Source organism: Urocitellus parryii, chromosome 3 (assembly GCF_045843805.1).
Source record: "Urocitellus parryii isolate mUroPar1 chromosome 3, mUroPar1.hap1, whole genome shotgun sequence".
Taxonomy (NCBI): domain Eukaryota; kingdom Metazoa; phylum Chordata; class Mammalia; order Rodentia; family Sciuridae; genus Urocitellus; species Urocitellus parryii.
Genome location: NC_135533.1, coordinates 178,401,062 through 178,419,913, shown reverse-complemented (window position 1 = coordinate 178,419,913; position 18,852 = coordinate 178,401,062). Strand labels below are relative to the sequence as shown.

General features: G+C 34.2%; 1 protein-coding gene across 1 annotated transcript in view; it reads right to left on the bottom strand.

Annotated features, from left to right (window-relative positions):
* Kcnh8 (potassium voltage-gated channel subfamily H member 8) overlaps window positions 1–18,852 on the bottom strand; it is a 334,315-nt gene that overhangs the window by 152,481 nt on the left and 162,982 nt on the right. Inside the window, exon 4 of the mRNA XM_026395926.2 lies at window positions 3,159–3,286. Within this exon, the coding sequence (XP_026251711.1) occupies window positions 3,159–3,286 (128 nt within the window). The remainder of the gene's footprint in view (window positions 1–3,158; window positions 3,287–18,852) is intronic.

Sequence of the window (18,852 nt, the reverse complement as noted above, 5' to 3'; positions counted from 1 at the left end):
ACTTTTGCTTTTAGAAGGAAATAGGGTAAAAATTCCTATTATTTATGACCCTCAAATATATGGTGTTTGCCTAAGGTATGATACAACCAATTTGTCTAGACTTTATATATTACTGATTGATTTTGAAGCATATTGCTTTAGTGCAAATCATGCCTTTTTTTCCTTTTTATTTTTTTGGTACTGGAGATCAATCCCAGGGGCACTTAACCACATCCCCAACCCTTTTTAGTTTAACTTTGAGATAAGGTCTCACTAAGTTGCTTAGGGCCTCAATAAATTGCTGAGGCTGGCTTTGAACTTGCAATCTATCAATCAGCCTCCTGAGTTGCTGGAATTACAGATATGCACCATCACACCTGGCTGCCAATCATGCTTTCGAAGTTTAGCCTCTACCCTATGAATGAATTATTTAAATAATTATTAACTCAATGCCTAATTAAGGTAACTGTTTCCTAAAATATTATTACAACACTTCTTTGAAATGGTCATCTGAATGAGCAAGAGGGTAGGAAAATGCTTCTAAAGTCACTGCAGCACAGCCAAGCCCAGTGGATGTCTTTGAGAAAGTCTAGCACAGGACCCTGCTGGTAATACTGGGGCATTTATTTATAGCACTCTCCTTTCAAGCTCTGTAGGTTCTCATGTGATCTGGTTTAAAACACTTTTATTATTCCATTCTCATTTAATGGACAGAGTAATGAATCAAGAAATGCAGAAATGAGGCACTAAGGCACAGTTGCCCCTAGAAAACCTTCATAATAAGTTCCAGGAAAAGGTAAGAGTCAGGACTACAGGTGTTATAATGTCTCCATCCCCACCTTGCCAATAGCCTGATGAGTTCATTTGGCTATGGTTGGAGCACATGTGCCTATTCCATAGAACTGTCTCAAGGAGGATGCCAGGTAGAGGCAAAATAGTGACTTTTGGGAAGAAGACTAGGGTCCAAACCCTGTAGCTGCTGCTTCTACTTTTGAGACTCAGAACCAATTGTTTTTTTTTTCTCCCATTTAAAAAAATGCACTTATAAAAATAACACCTATGCCTTCTAGAGTAAAAGGAATTTTTAAATCATTTTGTTTTAAATAGTTTAGGGCTATCAATAATTAGGAATTCTTCTATGTGTATGCAAACATTGCAGCCAAAATTTCCCCAAAGATTTAGTTGAGAAATATCGAGATAATTTCTTTTTCTTCTCTCTTTCTGCTATCTATCTTTTAGCCATTCTCCTCTGTTCTCCTTGAAAAGAGATGGTGAACACGACCAGTTCTGATTCCATACTCAGCTTCAGAGGTAACATTTACCTGTAATATCAGAGCCACTGTGTTGATCAGACATCCTTAATTACTATGTATTATTTTAATGCTCCACCCTGATGTTTATACTTCTGAAATGAACAGCAATTAAGCAATTAGCTAAGCAGTGGGAGTTATGATTTTTTTAAATCAGATTTTTAAGTAGCATTTTGTACTTCATTGAATCTAAAGGGAAACATAGCAGGTTCAGCAAATGCATTTTAAAGTTTACTAATACTTGAAACATCCTTAAGTAATTCTCAACTAAGTGATTCCCAACTAAAAGCTAGAAGATAGTGTCGGCTTTCAGAATAACAGAATCTGGGTAATATTTATTTAGGTGCTTTGCTAGTTAGGCTTGCACAATATTCAGCCCAGATGTGGGCACCTTTGTTTCTTCCTAGAATGTATTTACTGTCACCAAGGCTGACTTGGTAATTTAAGGGAGATGTAAATAGGGACCAGGGAGGGGTAGGATCCATAGATCCAGTGGTGTGCACTGTCTCTCCCTGGATTCTTAAGTCTCTCCCTGGATTCTTACTAAGTCAATGTGACACTAAGGCACAGGTGCCCCTAGAAAACCTTCATAATAAGTCAGGACCAAAAAAGAAAAAAAAAAGTGTGTAAAGTGTGACTCTCCACAGTAGTGTATGGCAGACCAGTCACAGATATGGCAGGTGATCTTTGGAGTATAAAGGTATCAAAACATCTTATTCTAGCCTCCAGAAAGGAATCATACTGAAGAACCAGTTTTGCAGCACTTCTGTGCTATTCTTCTCACTCTGTGTTTATACATCTTTCTTTGTTTACGACAATTAGAGAAACAGATACTTTGAATGTCTTATGCAAGGGTATCAAAACATTTATACAGGAGATTAGATACTCCCAGAGCGTATCATGTAAGATGTTGAAGGTTACCCTGTACCCTTAATCCCACAACTTCTGAAACTTAAACCAGTTCCAAGGTAACTGTGGTTGTTTCAAATGTCATTGGCAAGTTAGACTGCGTATTTAATTTGCCACTCATAATCACAGCACCCCAGATAAGTTCTGATGATTCCACAATGGAAATTAATGACATTAACATCATTTTAAAAATTACCTTTGAATATCTACAACTAAACAGGCATGGTTCTGGGTTTCTCCATGAAGAGGGAATCTTTTTTGCCAAAATCCAACTGAGGACAAAATTCTGAAGATATATGTCATGTGAAACTCTCCAGAGAAATACTTTTTTTACTGGCATAGTTATTTGCTGTGACTTCGGACAGAAAAACACCAGGTTTCAAGGTTTCAGTAAGTAGCACCATTGTAATTTACCAACAGTGGGACTTTTAGAGAACTATAACATATGGCATGTAATTTCAAATCTAATGTTCCACTCTGTGAAATTTCCAACTGTTTCGCATAAAATATAAATATTTAAATGGAGTAATGACTTTGACTTTTCCTTGATCCCCCTGGGTAAACACATTAAGATAAATTAGATAAAGTGCAAAACAGATGAAACTAAAATTAAATTTGAGCAATTTGACCAACAAACTATGAGTGTGTAGTTGACTTGCTGCATCTTCCTGTTTCATAAAATGTAACCAGTATGTCCCTATTTGCAGCACCCCCAGCACCATTTTGTACTATGCTGCAATATTATTCTAATCTCTGTGCTGCGATAACGCTCTGATTAAGCACTTTTATTATAGCAATGCCTCATGACTGCTGACCTTTCCCAGTTTGTTCTTTGCAGGCAAGCATAAGCCAAAGTGGGGAAAAAGTCAGTAAATGAGCAATTGGAGCCTTTCTTTAGTGAATCAAATATTGCCACCAGGGGAAATTCTAACATTCATAGTGTACACACATACCACCTACATTATTTATTTTCAATTTGTTCTTTTCTCTTCTTTGCAGGTGCCCAGAGATGTGATAAAGGACAGCTCGGCTCCGTCTCCGGGCTGAGTCAAAGTGGGTTCCTGCTCTTGATCTTCCCTTGGCTTTGTCTAGGGGAAAACAAAATGCATTAGATATCAATGAAGATATCAGTTCATCCCATCAAAGTCATTTTGTAAGTTCACTCTTAAGAGCAAATAATATATAAATGTTTTAGAGCACCTAAAATAGTCTGCTGGATCCTTATGATATTTAATTGAATTTAGCCCATTATAGTTTATATATTTTATCATTACATTAACTGCATTAATTTTTAAAAATTATAGTAAAATATATATGAGAATATAGGAACTTTCAAATGATGCAAAAAAGTCTTAAGTAGTATTATTGTCTTCTTTCTGCTATCCCATGTGCAAATCCCTACTTCTATGCAATATTTTAAAGTTTCTTTCCAGAAAATTTCTAATCCACATATTATAGGCATATATATATATATATATATATATATATATATATAATTATTTTTCATGGCATAAATGGAAGTTTACTATAAAAATTGTTTGCACATTACCTTCTTCACACCAAAATAACTTGTAAATCATTTGAAATCTGAACTACTCTCTCCCCCTTTATTTTAATGGCTAAAAGAATACCATGCTAAGGAAATGAATATACTTATTAATTTTATTCTTTATCATGAGCATGTAGGTTTATCCTAGGTTTACAAAGAATTCTCTGTAGAAAATCCTACAATGAAAATTATTGAATGCATGGAACTTCAAGTTTGTGGACTGTCTAGGTAAATAAATTGCCAGCAATGGGTATGTACTCTTTAAATTTTTGTATTGATATCCTAAATTTTATTCCAGCAAAGTACAATTGAAGCAAGGGAATAAACATACCTGCTTCACTGCACACATGTCCAGATTGCAAAACATCACAGGTGTTGTTTAATGTTTTGATGTTGAAAAATATCAAATTATTGTTTGAAGTTATATTTGAAAATATATTTGAAGTTATATTTGAAAATGGGTAAGAGCACATCTTTAAATGGACATTGTTCCTTTGCATTTATTTTTCTGAAGTCAATTCCTATTATTTTTGCTATTTTAAATATTGAATTAATACTTTTCACCTTATTTATAACAGTTCTTAGTATTAAAAAAATCATTCTTTTTGTTGTATATTCTGCCAAAAATATTCTCAACTTTTTATTTCACTTTGTATTTTATCTATGCTGCCTAACATTTTTTAAATTTTTTGTTGTTGGACTTATTGATCTCTTTGTGTTATCTAGACATTATGTCATGTGTAGCAAAAATTTTCATTAAAAATTATTTTTAAAATCTATGCATGTTTCTGATACACTTATGCCTTTATTTTTAAAATTTTGAAATTTAAATCTTTAATCAAATTGGATTCTATTTTATTAAAATTAGGTCAAGAGCCAGTTATATATATTTTTTCAAAGTGGTATTTTCCAAAATAAATAAATAACAACATAATTATATTACATTAAGAAACAATTGTTTTTATTTGACCAATTGGTTAATGTAAATTTTTCCCAAATAAATTTTTATCTATATTATAATGATTGAAAATTTTTAAAAATTAATTACTATTGTTTGGTTAAATTTTACCATCAGATCTCTCTAGTCTTATGAATTCTCTCTTATTTTGCTCATTCACAAAAAAAATTTGGTTTGGTGGCTATGTTGAGAAGGCATATAACTTATTGATGGCTACTGTGTGCCAGGCTTTGTTCTAGATCTTTCATATTTATCATTTCAAACGATCCTCATAATATTCATGATATAAGCATTACTACCCTCCATTCATAGATGAGAAAACTGAAGGGCCAATAGCATGTCATGTGGTCATGCAGCTTGTAAGCAGCTGAGACAGATGTGGAGCCATGTTGGGCTAAAATCCCTATTGCTTCCACAAGCAGCATCACATCCCTAAATGATATCAGTCAATGTTCAGGCCTGTTGCGCTATGATGAGTATCACCTACTGTGTTGTTCCATTTATGTGACATTATCTAGACATTGGAGATAGACATAGACAAATGGGTGTAACAGGTAATGCCTATCTGAGGTTAGACTCCAAGTCTTTAAAAAATTTAAGGTCCCCCACCCTGCATTTCCCACAGGGATATTTCAATGATCAACAAAAAAGATGTTTTACTCACTGCAAAAGTATAATATGACATTACAGTTTTTTTAAAGAGAGAATCTCTTAATATTTATTTTTTAGTTTTCGGTGGACACAACATCTTTATTTTTATGTGGTGCTGAGGATCGAACCTAGCGCCCAGCGCATGCCAGGCGAGTGTGCTACCGCTTGAGCCACATCCCCAGCCCCACATTACAGTTTTTTTTTAATTGTTCAACTTTGCTGAATACTTTGAAGAATTTTTGAATAAAATATATATTACTATGAACACAAATCACTAAAAGTTTATTAAAAACAAAAAATAGTATCAAATGGGACAGTATTCTTAAAAATTCTTATTGAAAAAGACTTATTTCGGTGTGTTGTTAAAAGTTGTAATCATGTCTTTATGTGCTAAATTTTTTAGTTCACGTAGAACTATTATGAATTGCATTTGAAAATGTATTTTTTTTCTTATGGCAGGGTCTAATTTTAAATGTATTTAAATTTGAAAATAGAGTTTTAAGACGATGTATATAGGATTTGGGTAAGGCCAGCAGGCTGCTTATGCAATATCATTTCAAAATGCCAAGTGGAATTACAACACTTGAAAATGGAGCAGAGTAGATATTTATGACAGTAAGCCAATTCTCAGTAGAGAAATATAATTAACAACTGAGATTTTCCAAATAAAACAACAGCAATTTCATCATCTTAAAAACAGGACCCCTCAAGGAGAAATGTCAAAGAAACATTTGTCCTGGTCTTAACTCTAAATAGAAGAAAAAAAATTTTCCTTGAAAACTTGAAAATTAAATGTTAAAACAAGAAACAATCTAATTAGAAAATAAGCAAATGACATGAATAGCATGAATAGCCATTTTATTAAGGAGAATATAAGAATGACAAATAATCATATCAAAAGATGTTAGAAAATCCTAGCCATCATGGCCATGAAATTGAGACAGAAAATGAAATATCTATATGCACAACAGCTTAAATAAAAATAGTAATAATATCAAATTCTGCTGAGGATATAGAGAAACTGGATCTTCACACACTGCTGGTAGAAATGTAAAATAATGCAGTCACTCTAGAACACAGTTCCACAATTTCTTGGAAAACAAAAAAAATCATAAACATTCTTCCCATATAAACCACCAAGTGCAATCTTGGACAACTATTCCAGAGAAATAAAAACATGTCCTCAAAACAAATCCCATGTACAATGGTCCATAGTAGCTTTCCAAGAAGTGGAACTAACCTAAATGTCCCTCAACAAGTGGTTACACTGGTCTATCCATACAGTGAAATACAACCTAGGAATAAAAAGGGACAAATGACTCAGATAGGCAGCAATTTGGATGAATCTCCCTGGTTATTTTATTCAGTGAAAAAAAGCTGATCTCCAAAGGTTTCTTACTGTGTTGTTCCATATATGTGACATTCTCTAGACATTGGAGATGAACAGATCGGTGGCAGTCAGGTATCAGGGAGCAGGGAGAATATGGCCATGGCGGAAGCAGAGGGAGATCATTGTAATGATGGGATAGCTGTGTGTCTTGATTGTGTTGGTGGCTACACCATTCACACGTGTGATTAAATGATATAACACTACACACATATAGTATAACAAAGCCAGTTGGTTGGTTTAGATATTGCACCATATCATGTAAGTTATAACCACAGGAAGAACTGGGCCTCTCTGTACTGACCTTGTAGCTTCCTGAGAATCTATGGATAATTTCACAATAAAGAGTAAATTATTTTCAGGTTGTGTCCAGGTGTTAGTGTGTTTTTATTGATTTTAAGTGAAACCTATTGAGGTCTTTTTAATTGCTTTCAACACTTGAAAATCAGGGGTGCTGGCCCATCCCAGGCGTTTGTGTGAAGTTGAAAAAGGGTCATTCCTCAAAGTACTGAAGATGTTACTTTCACCTATTTTAAAATGTTACAATGCATTGATTTTTTGAGAAGAAGACGCTTGGCTATCTTGTGCCATAATATTTATCATTGAAAATGCACATTTACACATCCACAAGACCAGTGTGCATGTTTTTGTACTTAGAGTTCATACATTCTGAGATACATACAGCTTATAACTGTATAACTAATATTTAAAGCAGAGTCTGGCTGATAACTGGTACTTTAATTTTCTTGATTGGTCCTATAATGGTCCTTTTATCAATTATTGTACTTCAGTTTGAATTTACAAATGCATATCCATATTTACTCATCTACTTCAAGCAAATCTAGATTAAACAAAAATACCTTTTTGCTTTCACAGCTATAGATTTGTCTTTGGAAGGAAAGCTATAAAAAAAAGGGGGGAGTATAAATGTATAGTTAACAGTGTAAAATAATTTGACATCAGAGACTTCTTTAGAGGTAGACATTTCCCATTCCCACATATTCTAAAACATGCAGCAAACACTGGATTTTCTGGCCCCTACCAAATTTATTATATTGGAACAACAGAAATATTACCTGAAAGTCTGAAACTTCAAGACCATTGTGAAACTGCTTTCGAAAATCATATCCTATTTGTGTAATTTTTTTTACTATAGGAAAGTATAAATGTATATAAAAGATGAGAGAATGGCCCACCATAAAGTGAGTTATATTGATATGTGTATGTCCATCTATATCGGTCTCCTATTATTTTATTAGGAGATACTGATACACCCATCAGCCAGCTTCAACAAGTATAGTATAGAATGTTTATTTTTACCTACTTCACTCCTTCAGGTACTCTTGAAGTAAATACAAGGCATCATATTTATCTATGTGTTTATTTATCTATCTACATACATACCTACGGCACACATATGATAAAATGTTTTTCAAACCCAATCATGATATCTAACACATGAAAAATATAATAATTTTGCAATTCCATCAAACATCCAGTCATTGAGAAGCTGTGGCTAAGGCTGGGAACCTTGAATTCCAAGGGTTAGAGGAGATGTCAAAAGGACAAACACAGATGTATGGAATACAGGAAAAAGCCACCAGCTAATGCTTTAAGTCAGAAAGCCCCCTCTCAAAAGTAGTGTCATTCTGTTTATATTTTACAAAACAAACTTCTGAACAAAATTTTACTCAATGAAATAATTCTGTCATGAAAAGAAAATGCAAATTACCAAGTGGGTAATCTTAAGTCAAACTGAAAGAGTAGTACTGGTTCTACTTATATCAAACTGAAAAGAAAAAGTACACTTAGTAGAGAGGTATATTGGGTGATGTGGTGGGCAGTGCAGTCTTACAGGAGACCTGGTGGGAGGATAGATTATCATATAGTTTGGAGATCTTGCCACTGATAACTCAGTGCAGAGTTAGAGATGCCTGAGTTACTACCTGGTCTTATAAGTACCTTAGTCAGGTGGTTGATTTAGTAACTTCAAAGGTCCTATGAGAAGAATTTATGTAATTGATCAGATGAAGTTTGGAAGGAGTCTTTATACAAGAAATAGATAAAAAGAGAAAATAAGAATGCTTCAGAATTTAGTGGCAAGATTTCGGCTTTCTTTTAATTAAAGGCCTCTTATTGAGTTAAAAAAAAGCTAGAAATATGCTAGAGGATTATTATAAGAACAGATCACTTTCCATCGAGAGTGAAGCAGGAGTTTCTAAAATGAAATGAATGTGAGATATCAAAACAGAAAATCAGCATGAAAAAAAGGAAGAGATAAGCTAATATTAAGAAGTTAGATATTCTTAAAGTATTAGCAATTATAATACATTCTAGGTATGAAGATCACGTCTCATTTAAATAGCCATACAAAGCAGTGAATTTTTTTGCATCACTTTAAAATACATATTTAATTACAAATGACTCGATTTGAGTAAATTTATATATATCCATTTTAAAGTGTTATTTATTGTACTAGCTACCTAATGAAAACATTGATATAATTGTATTTCTTATCTACTTCTTTGTTTAGAGTAAAATTTATATGATAAAAAATTTATAAACACTAAAAGACACAGAGTATATGGGTGTAAATCAAAGTAGGTACAAACCACTAGCCATTTGGAGTTTTAAAATGATTTCTTCCCACATCCACAAATTAAAATGCATAAAGTTTAAAATCAGAAAAGAGAAACAACCAAAAGCCAATAGAGGAGAAGACACAAATAGAACATTAAGGTTTTCTATTTTTTAAGAATCTATGCTTCTTAATAATACTGATGGAAATAGACTGTCTAAAATTATCATAGAAATGAAGATCTTTTGATGAGTGATTCTCTGAATTATATGAATTCATGAAAGTGTCTTTCAATGAAAAATTTAAATAATTAGACCAAGGTTGAGGTAACTATCTTTTAATCATGACCAATAATCTAAGGGAGCTGTGTGTACACATATAAACAGACAACTGATAAAAGGCAGGGATGTCACAATGTGTTCCTATACCACATTAACCCATACCCACAGGACCAAGCATTTCCACTATTTAGTCCAATTCTTTTAGTTAAGATGAGTGTTGCCAGGTAAACAGAAAACACTTGGTAAAATGTGAGTACATATCAATGAGGAGAACCACCTCAAATATCATGCCCACCATCATGGTCATATCGTTTTACATAACAAGGGGCTGAAGTCTCTTTAGCCACCTATAACTTCTTTTCCAACTGGAATTCTGAGATTATTCTCCAATATTACTAAGCCTTAGATGCATCAAAGACAACTTGCTAATGATGTCAAAAACCTCCAACCTTGGATTTCAATAAGAAATTCAGACAATTATAACTCTAGACCTATTAATATTTTTGTGGAGATATTTTGCCCATTGACTGGTAGTTTTAGTATTTTCTACCGTTTTTATTTTTTAGCACAACATTTCATTTCTCTGGCTGTAATGCTGCAGAGTCACACCATTCGTGCAATCATACATGTACAGAGGGTAATAATGTCCATCTCATTCCACCATCTTTCCCACCCCCACATCTCCTTCCCTTCCCTCACTACTCTCTGCACAATCCAAAGTTCCTCCATTCTTCCCTTGCCCAACCCCCCCCCCACCCCATTGTGGATCAGTATCCACTTACAGAGAAAACAATTGACCTTTGTTTTTTTGGGATTGGCTTACTTCATTTAGCATGATATTCTCTAACTCCATCCATTTACCTGCAAATGCCATAATTTCATTCTTCTTTTAGGTCAAGTAAAATGTCCTTTGTGTATATATAACACAGTTTCTTTTTCCATTCATCCACTGAAGAGCATCTAGGTTGGTTCTACAGTTTAGCTATTGTGAATTGAGCTGCTATAAACATTGATGTGGCTGTATCACTGTAGTATGCTGATTGTAAGTCCTATGTGTGTAAATCAAGGAGAGGGATAGCTGGGTCATCTTTAGCCTCTGCCCTCTGTTTTTAAATATCATAGTTAAATTGATAAAAATTTTGAAACAAAGTCTTGTTCATTGCTGGACATCAAAGATCCCAGTATAAGGAAAGAGGTCTGAAATCTCGTGTAAGAAATTTAAATAATTTACACAAGTGAAATGAATGTAAAAAAATATTATTATAATTAATAATGGATGATCCAAACATTTAAAGTATAATAATTAAAACACATAATCTCTTAGCAAATAGTCTGATATGGGTAATGTGAACATGGACCTTCACAAGTAGAAGGGTTCAGAGCCTAAGCATTTCATTATATTTGAATTAGACTTGACAGTGTCATGATAGAAGTCCCATCTCAGAATCCAAACTCTTCCAAAAGTCAACATCTTGCTACTATTGTTACCAATATCAGAAAACCAGAAATCTGGACTATAAGAAAAACTTCAAACAAAATTTCCCTATATTACTAGAAAACATGCAAGCATTAATTTTGACATTTTCAAAAAGTCATCTCACCATGTAAAAAATAATGTCCCTTTGGTGACTTGATTATTATTTGGTATCATCAGTTTGGAGATTTCTGTCCTTCCAGGGGGGTTGGCTAGTGCTGCCACTTTGAACTTTATATCCTCAGTAGAGAATACGATATTTTCAGAAACAATAGCAAAACATCTGATGTAACTGAGGCACTAAAATGTGGTTCAAAAATCCTTGGCACTTCGAAATAAATACATAATTATCCTTTGCATCCAGGTACTCCTCTTCAGCTGAACAAGTTATGAAAAAATGACAGCTTTTCTCTGGTAAAACTTCCACCAGCAATCCAGTCCACAGCTGACTCTTCTATGTTTGTACTAGACGATACTAAAACAAAACCTATTTGGGGAGGACTTTCCTATTTCCTGTTTTAACCTCTAGATATTATTCTAAATCTTGTACTTCTAATATACCCAGAATGACACTAATCTTAGGATAATTGTGATGTTCCCCAAATTAAATTATCCAAACATAGGACTCACAAAAGGTGTTGGAAATTCATTAAGTCTTACCATGACCCAATCAGGTACAATGAAGATGCCATGAGGCACCAGGCGGACACATGCAAGTTTTGACTTCCTGAAGGTCATGTCCGGTTGGAAAGAAGGATGTGATTGAGGATAGAGTGGTGCCTGTGAGCACTAAAGAGAAATTTTGTGGAAGAGAAGGAAGGGGTTTACAAGAGAGAATGGCAACAACAAAACCAGTGGAGAAATTGGCCTCTGATCTAAGCCTAAAAAAAGACACGATAGGCCAAATCCATGGAAGAAAGCAATTTAAACTGAAAAACCTTGAAGAAAAACATATTAGCATATTTTATGGCTTTGGGAAAAACATTATACTTAATGTGTAATGAAGAATATGTAATGGAGGGTATGGGAGATGAAGCTGAGAGTGAACTTTCGGCTAAATTGATTAGTCATTTTTACATGAATTTAATCTTAACTCTTAAAAGGACTTGCTTGTGGATTTAGACTGAAATATGTATTGAGGGAAGATTTTAGAAGCAGAAAGACCAAACAATGGGTGTTTTAGCTATCAAAACACTAATGGGAGTGATATTGGCTGAATTATATTGTTACAGTGTGTGCATGTATGAATATGTAAGAACAAATCCCATCATTATGTATGACTATAATGCACCAATAAAAAATGTAGGAAAAAAACTAATGGATTGGTAGGAACCATCCCCTAGTTATTTAGTTTCTTTGGACACAGTTATGACAGTTATAATCAAGGACATAAATAAGAAATTATCTGGCTATACACATTAAATTAAAAAAATGACCCCTGCATATTCTAGCTATAGTAATCCTTATAATATAATAGAAACAAAATTCTCATATTCACTATTTTATTTTAATGCTTAGTCACATATTGGTTTCTTTTATGGTAATTCTAATCACACAAAATAATGCATGAATCAAGAAAGATAATGTGTTTTCTTCAATTTTGTCTTTTCAGAAACTGCAATCACTCAATTGTCCCTAATCATTTCTATTACATTCTATTTCTATTTTTTTCCACAGAATTTATCAAGCATTGAATAATGCTGTCTCTGGAATGTTTCATGGATAATGTGGCCCTGAAAGCAAACTTTTAATTTTTTTTTTTTTTTTTTTTTTTAGTTCTTTTGGGAATGAATTCAATTCAATATTCTGGTACTGAAAAGTTGGCAATGGTTTAGTTCTACCTACAGTCTGTGAAATTTGGAGTAGCTGGGAGTATACATGGTTTAAAGATCCCTAAAATCATCAAAGAGCCTAAAACTGATAGAAGCATTTAGGAACATAAAGGATAAAAGGACAAGTTTGTAAATATTAAGCATCAGAAGCATTAGGCACTACTTCCAGAAGAGAAAAGATGTCATATGGATCTACTAGTAGACCATAAGGGATTACTTGCCAAGGGTGAAGTATAAGCCAAGATTAGGGGTGGCAATAACACCACAAACTCAGGAATAATTAGAGTGCATAAAAGAATAGTAATTGTCAGTACAGTCAATAAATACTGAAGCAGTATCAGCAGGGTTAGGGAAAAATGTATTTGACTGCTATAAGAGTAGTTTAGAAAGTTTCAAAAAATATTTTTTCCAGAAAAAAGATAATGAAACAGAAAAAGATTGGAATGGGGTGGGAGATACAGGAAGAAATAAAAGAAGTAATGTTTACTGAGCACCTATAAGTTTTAGTTAATCATTATGCATAAACTATATCAAAATAAACCTCATATTAGCCTTTAAGTCAAGTTTTACACTCTCTGTTTAGTTAGTAGATGAGAAGACTGAGATAGGAAAGTTGATGACCCTGCTCATACATCTAGGAATAAGTATTCCTAGTCTTCAATAAATTGGCAGTCTGTATCTTTTTAAAACTGCCTTTCCTGCAAAGAAAACATCATGCTAAGTAGAATAAGCCAATCCCGAAAAACCAAAGGCCAAGGTTCTATCTGATATGCAGATGTTAACACACAATAAGGGATGGCGGGGGAGCGGGGAGGGGGGAGAATAGAAGTTCATTGGATGAGACAAAGAGAAATAAAAGGAAGGGAGGGGGACAAGAATAGGAAAGACAGTAGAATGAATTGAACATAACTTTCTTGTGTTCATATATGAATACATAATCAATGTAACACCACATCATGTACAACAAGAAGAATGGGATCCATATTAGCATATTAGAATAAGTTTTGCTCCATGTATGTATAATATATCAAAATATACTCTACTGACATATATATCTGAGAGAGAGAGAGAGAGAGAGAGAGAGAGAGAGAGAGAGAGAGAGATGACAACCTTTCATTTCTCATAATCTGGTAAGCCACTGATCCAGACAGCAAAAATATGGAAAAAAAAGATATAGGAAGAAAGTAGAAAGTAGGATAAAGAAACTGTAAGAACAGTCACCAATTCACTCTCACATTTGTATTATACATGTCTTTATTCTTTCAAAGGTATAAATTGTTTTCTCCCCCATTACCACCACCCCCAAATGTGGGCAGGTCCTGTGATTTATTTTCCCTTTCTTTCTTTGTATTATAAAATAATAGAAGGCATAATTTCTTTCACTAAACAGCCTCCATATTTGACCTCTTGGAATCCAATCACTATGTAAAGCAGCAAGACTCAACTGAATAATGACTGAGAGATAGGGGGAAGAGGGAGAGAAAGAGAGAGAAATGACACTAGATATCATATACAATCTCTGGTCATTCTTCTCTTCCCTACTCAGCTGAGGCACTTGACATTTGACAGAAATCCTTCAGGATGTTCCAGCCCAAGTCCAGCTCCAACTGGATGGCAGCTACATGAACCCTTTCAGCTACATCCTCTGGAATGAAGAAGCACATAGTGTACCCATGGAATCATGAGAAATAACAAATTGCTATTGTTTTTCATTTTTCAAGTTTGGGAAAATCTGTTCAAATTTTGGGAAAAACTAATGGATATAACTAGTTCAGTGATCCTGGAGTGGAGAGAACAAATGATTAGGAAAATATAAACAGAGCAGTAAAGTAGTATTACCTACTTTATTTCAAATCTATTTTCATTTCAAACCCTTAAGCCTCTATCTGACATAAAGAATACCTCTATTAAAATATTAATAGTTCCTGGAAGCAATAGTTAGCTGCTTAGCAGGGATTATCTCACAATAGAATGCCAACATTTGGCACAGGATGTATAGATTCTATTTAAGCCTGACTCAGAAAAGAGGGTTAGAAAAGCACCAGGAAGATGTGCTGATTTTGCAGAGCTTTGGCTCCGACCATGTTAACACCATCACCATCCCCTCCATTATTACCACCAACTATCATACTTATTATGGGTATGATTGACTTACAGCTACATACTTTATGCAAATTCCATGCTGGACAACACTTCATATTTTCCTCTGTTCTCTTAGTAACACTATGAGGTAGGCATTGGCCCACTTTGAAGATCAGCATATTTAAATAAACTGCCCAAATCTCTGTAGTTTACAAGGGTCAGCATGACAATATCCAGTTCTACCAATTCCAAAGTCTTTACCCTTTGTTTTTATCATGCAGTTGCTCCTGATTTATTCTGCCCTTTCCTGTTTTTGAGGACTGTCAATCAAAAAATATTGTTAATTTTGAAAACTACTTAAGTTCTATAGGAAGCAGGTCTATGGTTTAGAGTTATAGAACACATTAAAAACTTCTTCAGATGAAAAGCAAACTTATAAGAATTCTAATGTAAAAATCAATTAAAAGTAATTATATATATATTTTTTCAAATCTGTCTTAATAATTTTGTAGCAGTAATAATTGTAATAATGGTGGGTCCTGAAATGATAGTGTTTTTCTGCCTGGTATTTCCCAGTGTCTTACATTCAAAGTCCTGAGCTCTTTTTAGGTTTATAATAGTCGTAATGACAAAATCTAGTCATGGGACAGGAAAGGATACCTGTGAAGAAATCAAGCCACGAGGAAGCACTCAGGGATGAAATTGTAGGAAGAAGAGAGGAAGAAGGAAGAACAGAAGATGTTGAAAACACGTGCCAATTCCTTATCTATAACATCAACAAATAGATTCAAACCATTGTAAACCATCTATTTATTTTGCGCCAGACACTGAACAGTGATGAGTAAGTCACATTTTTTTGATATTAAGGAAAAACAAACAATCTGATTTATCCAGGTAAAAGGTTATCATGGGAGATTTGAAGGTGACCTATGTATGAGGTTTCCAAGGTAATATTCAATTCATTTTCCATTCTGAGACGTAGCTCCACCATTGCTACTCAGCATACAGTTTCTGGTTGAGGAACAGAGTGAATACTTCAATCCTTATTATAATCCTTATTAGCATGTTATTGGTAACATGACAAATAAGAGCTAGGGAACAGAGTGAGTGCCCTCCATGCAGGATTGCTTCATTTCTACACAATGAGTTTCCTTAGAAACTCTTATGTAATAATGTACTACTAAAAAAATACTGAATAACAAATTAATTCACTTTGATACCAAAATTCAATTATTAAACCATCTTATAAAATATCCCACTACTATTCCTTAATATATATTTTATAGTGTCGTGGCTGGTTCCTGTAACCAGTGCTTCTCCATGAGGGAAGATTTTGCCTCCTAAGAGTATTTGACAATGTCTAGAGACAGTTTGGGTTGTTAAGATCGATGTGGTGGCATCTAATGGGGAAAGATCGGGGATGCTGCTAAAAATTTTACAATTTTACAATGCACAGGACTGTCCACCACAACAAAGGGCTTTCTTTGTTGTCACATTATTACCAAAATGTTGGTAGTACCAAGGTTGAGAAAACCTGCAGTGTATCAATTTTACATGAATTTAAAAATATTTTCATAAAATTCAACCAAAAAAGATGATGCAGTCAATCATATTCGAGAGAAAAACTACTCCTAAAAAAATGTTTAGGTTTGTTACTTTTTTGGCAGAACAAGGAAATGGAGTTGAACAGAAGTCAAATGACCTGAAATCAATGAATGACTTAATTTCTTTTAAATCTTTGGATCATGCATTAGTAATTGGACTTATATAAGCATTCATTTGGGGACAGTCAACTTTTAATTGATCCATGTTTTTTCAGTCATGCCCAGCAAGTCACAAAATAGTGATCTAAAACTCTGATATTAGAGATCTTCTTTTAAAGCAATTTTCGCATATAGGGTCACAAAAATATTCTCCTGGTTTGTTCTTTTCTTCTTCCTTTTTCTTATTCATATATTTATTTGAGAGGTGTTAGGGATTGAATCTAGGGCTTCACTCAGGCTAAGCTTGTGACCCCAGCCTTTATTTTTTTCTTAAAAGAAAAATGATAGAGCCTTACTCACTTAAATCTAAAGTTTATATCTGTAATAGCTTCAGTGAAATGCAAAATAAAATGTCCTGGCTTTCTAGCCTTGATTCTTGATTGGCTAATTAAAATAAAATCACATGATTCACATAGGTCAGAAGCACAAAAGACCTATTTTGAGACATACTAAAGCATTCTTGTCTGGCCAACATAGTGACAGTCTATTAAGAGATTATTGACACAAATTGTTGTGGTTTGAATTTTAAATGTGCCCCCAAAGCTCATGTGTTGAAATTGGTTCTCAACTGGTGGCGCTACTGGGAGGTGGTGGAAACACTGGGAGGTGGTACCTAGTGAAGGCAGGTAGGTCATTGAGGGTGCACCTTTAAAAGGGCTGTTGGGACTCTGGTCTATCCTTCCTTCTCTGTACTTACTGATACCATGACATGAGTAGCTTTGCTCTGCCACACACTTCCTACCATGACGTTCAACCTAGCGACAGGCCCAAAGTGATGAAGCCAAGTGATTGGACTGAAACCTCTGAAATCATGAGCCAAATGAAACTTTTCTCCTCTTAAGTTATTTATCTCAGGTATTTTGTCACAGCAACAGAAATCCATCTGAAACATTCTCTTTCCAGTCATCAAAATAGCCAATGTTCTATTTACCATGTGTTAGTTGCCATGAAGTACCTAGGCACCTTGAAATTTTATGGAACAAGAGCTAGCCAACACATCCTCAGCTTCATTAAATAAGGAAGAGGCTGTCCAGGGTTTGTATTGCTCTTACAGAGAGTGCAGGCAAGCATTCACTCAACTTTTAAGCCATGTTGTTTCAGCCATGCCCATCAAATTACCAAATAGTTACCTGGGCTCCTAATACTTTGTCTGACTCCAGGGTATGCTTGGATCCACTACATAGATCTAAATCCCCCTGATCAAACCTCTTGAATCAGAAGTTGAGCTATCATTTTCTTTACCATTTCTATTACTAGCACCTCACTTCCTAATTTTAACTCTTTATAATCCCATGCCCAATCTGTTATGATTCTGGAACATGATCACTCCCAGGATCATGATGGGGAACATCTTGTCTCTTCTCTAGGCCAGAAATATGGCCCTATTGGTCCATAGCTAACCTGATTTACACGTCTTAAAGTAACAGAATTCCCTGTGACCTGATAGTTAACTTATTGCACAACATAGGGCGTGCATCCTAAACAACACTCTTATTAGCTATTCATCAATCCATGTTAAGTACTGAATATGATGATTAAAATAAGACCTGTATTAATGAGCCTTTCCTAAGCATCATGCATAGGAATGTTTAGTCATTAGAAAACAAATCACTTGTTAATTATGTGAATCAAGGATCTGTAAACTTTGGCCCTCAACCAATCGCCTACTTTTCTAAATAAGATTTTATTGGTACACCACCCTACTTATTTGTTTATATATGTCTATGGCAGGAGGGAATTAAGTAAAGTTGTGATTGAGACTGTTTGGCACACAAAGCCAAAATAATTACAATCAGATCTTTTGAAGAAGAAGTTTGCTGATCTTTAATCCAGATTCTGGAACAAATGATAAAGAAAACCTATTCCAAATATATTCCTGTTGGAGAACTTTCTAAAGAAGGAGAAAGTGTAATGACCCAGCTTTATTGAAACTTTTAAAAATTAAACGTCATATAATTGATCCTAGGTTTATGTATGTAGGTGGTTTGAAAGGAGGGAAGCACATCAGCAAGTACTTTTGAAGTTCAAATATTTCTTAATTCTATTCATTTCACCATTATGTAACATCAAATACTCCATAAGATGTAGGGTTTATGAAA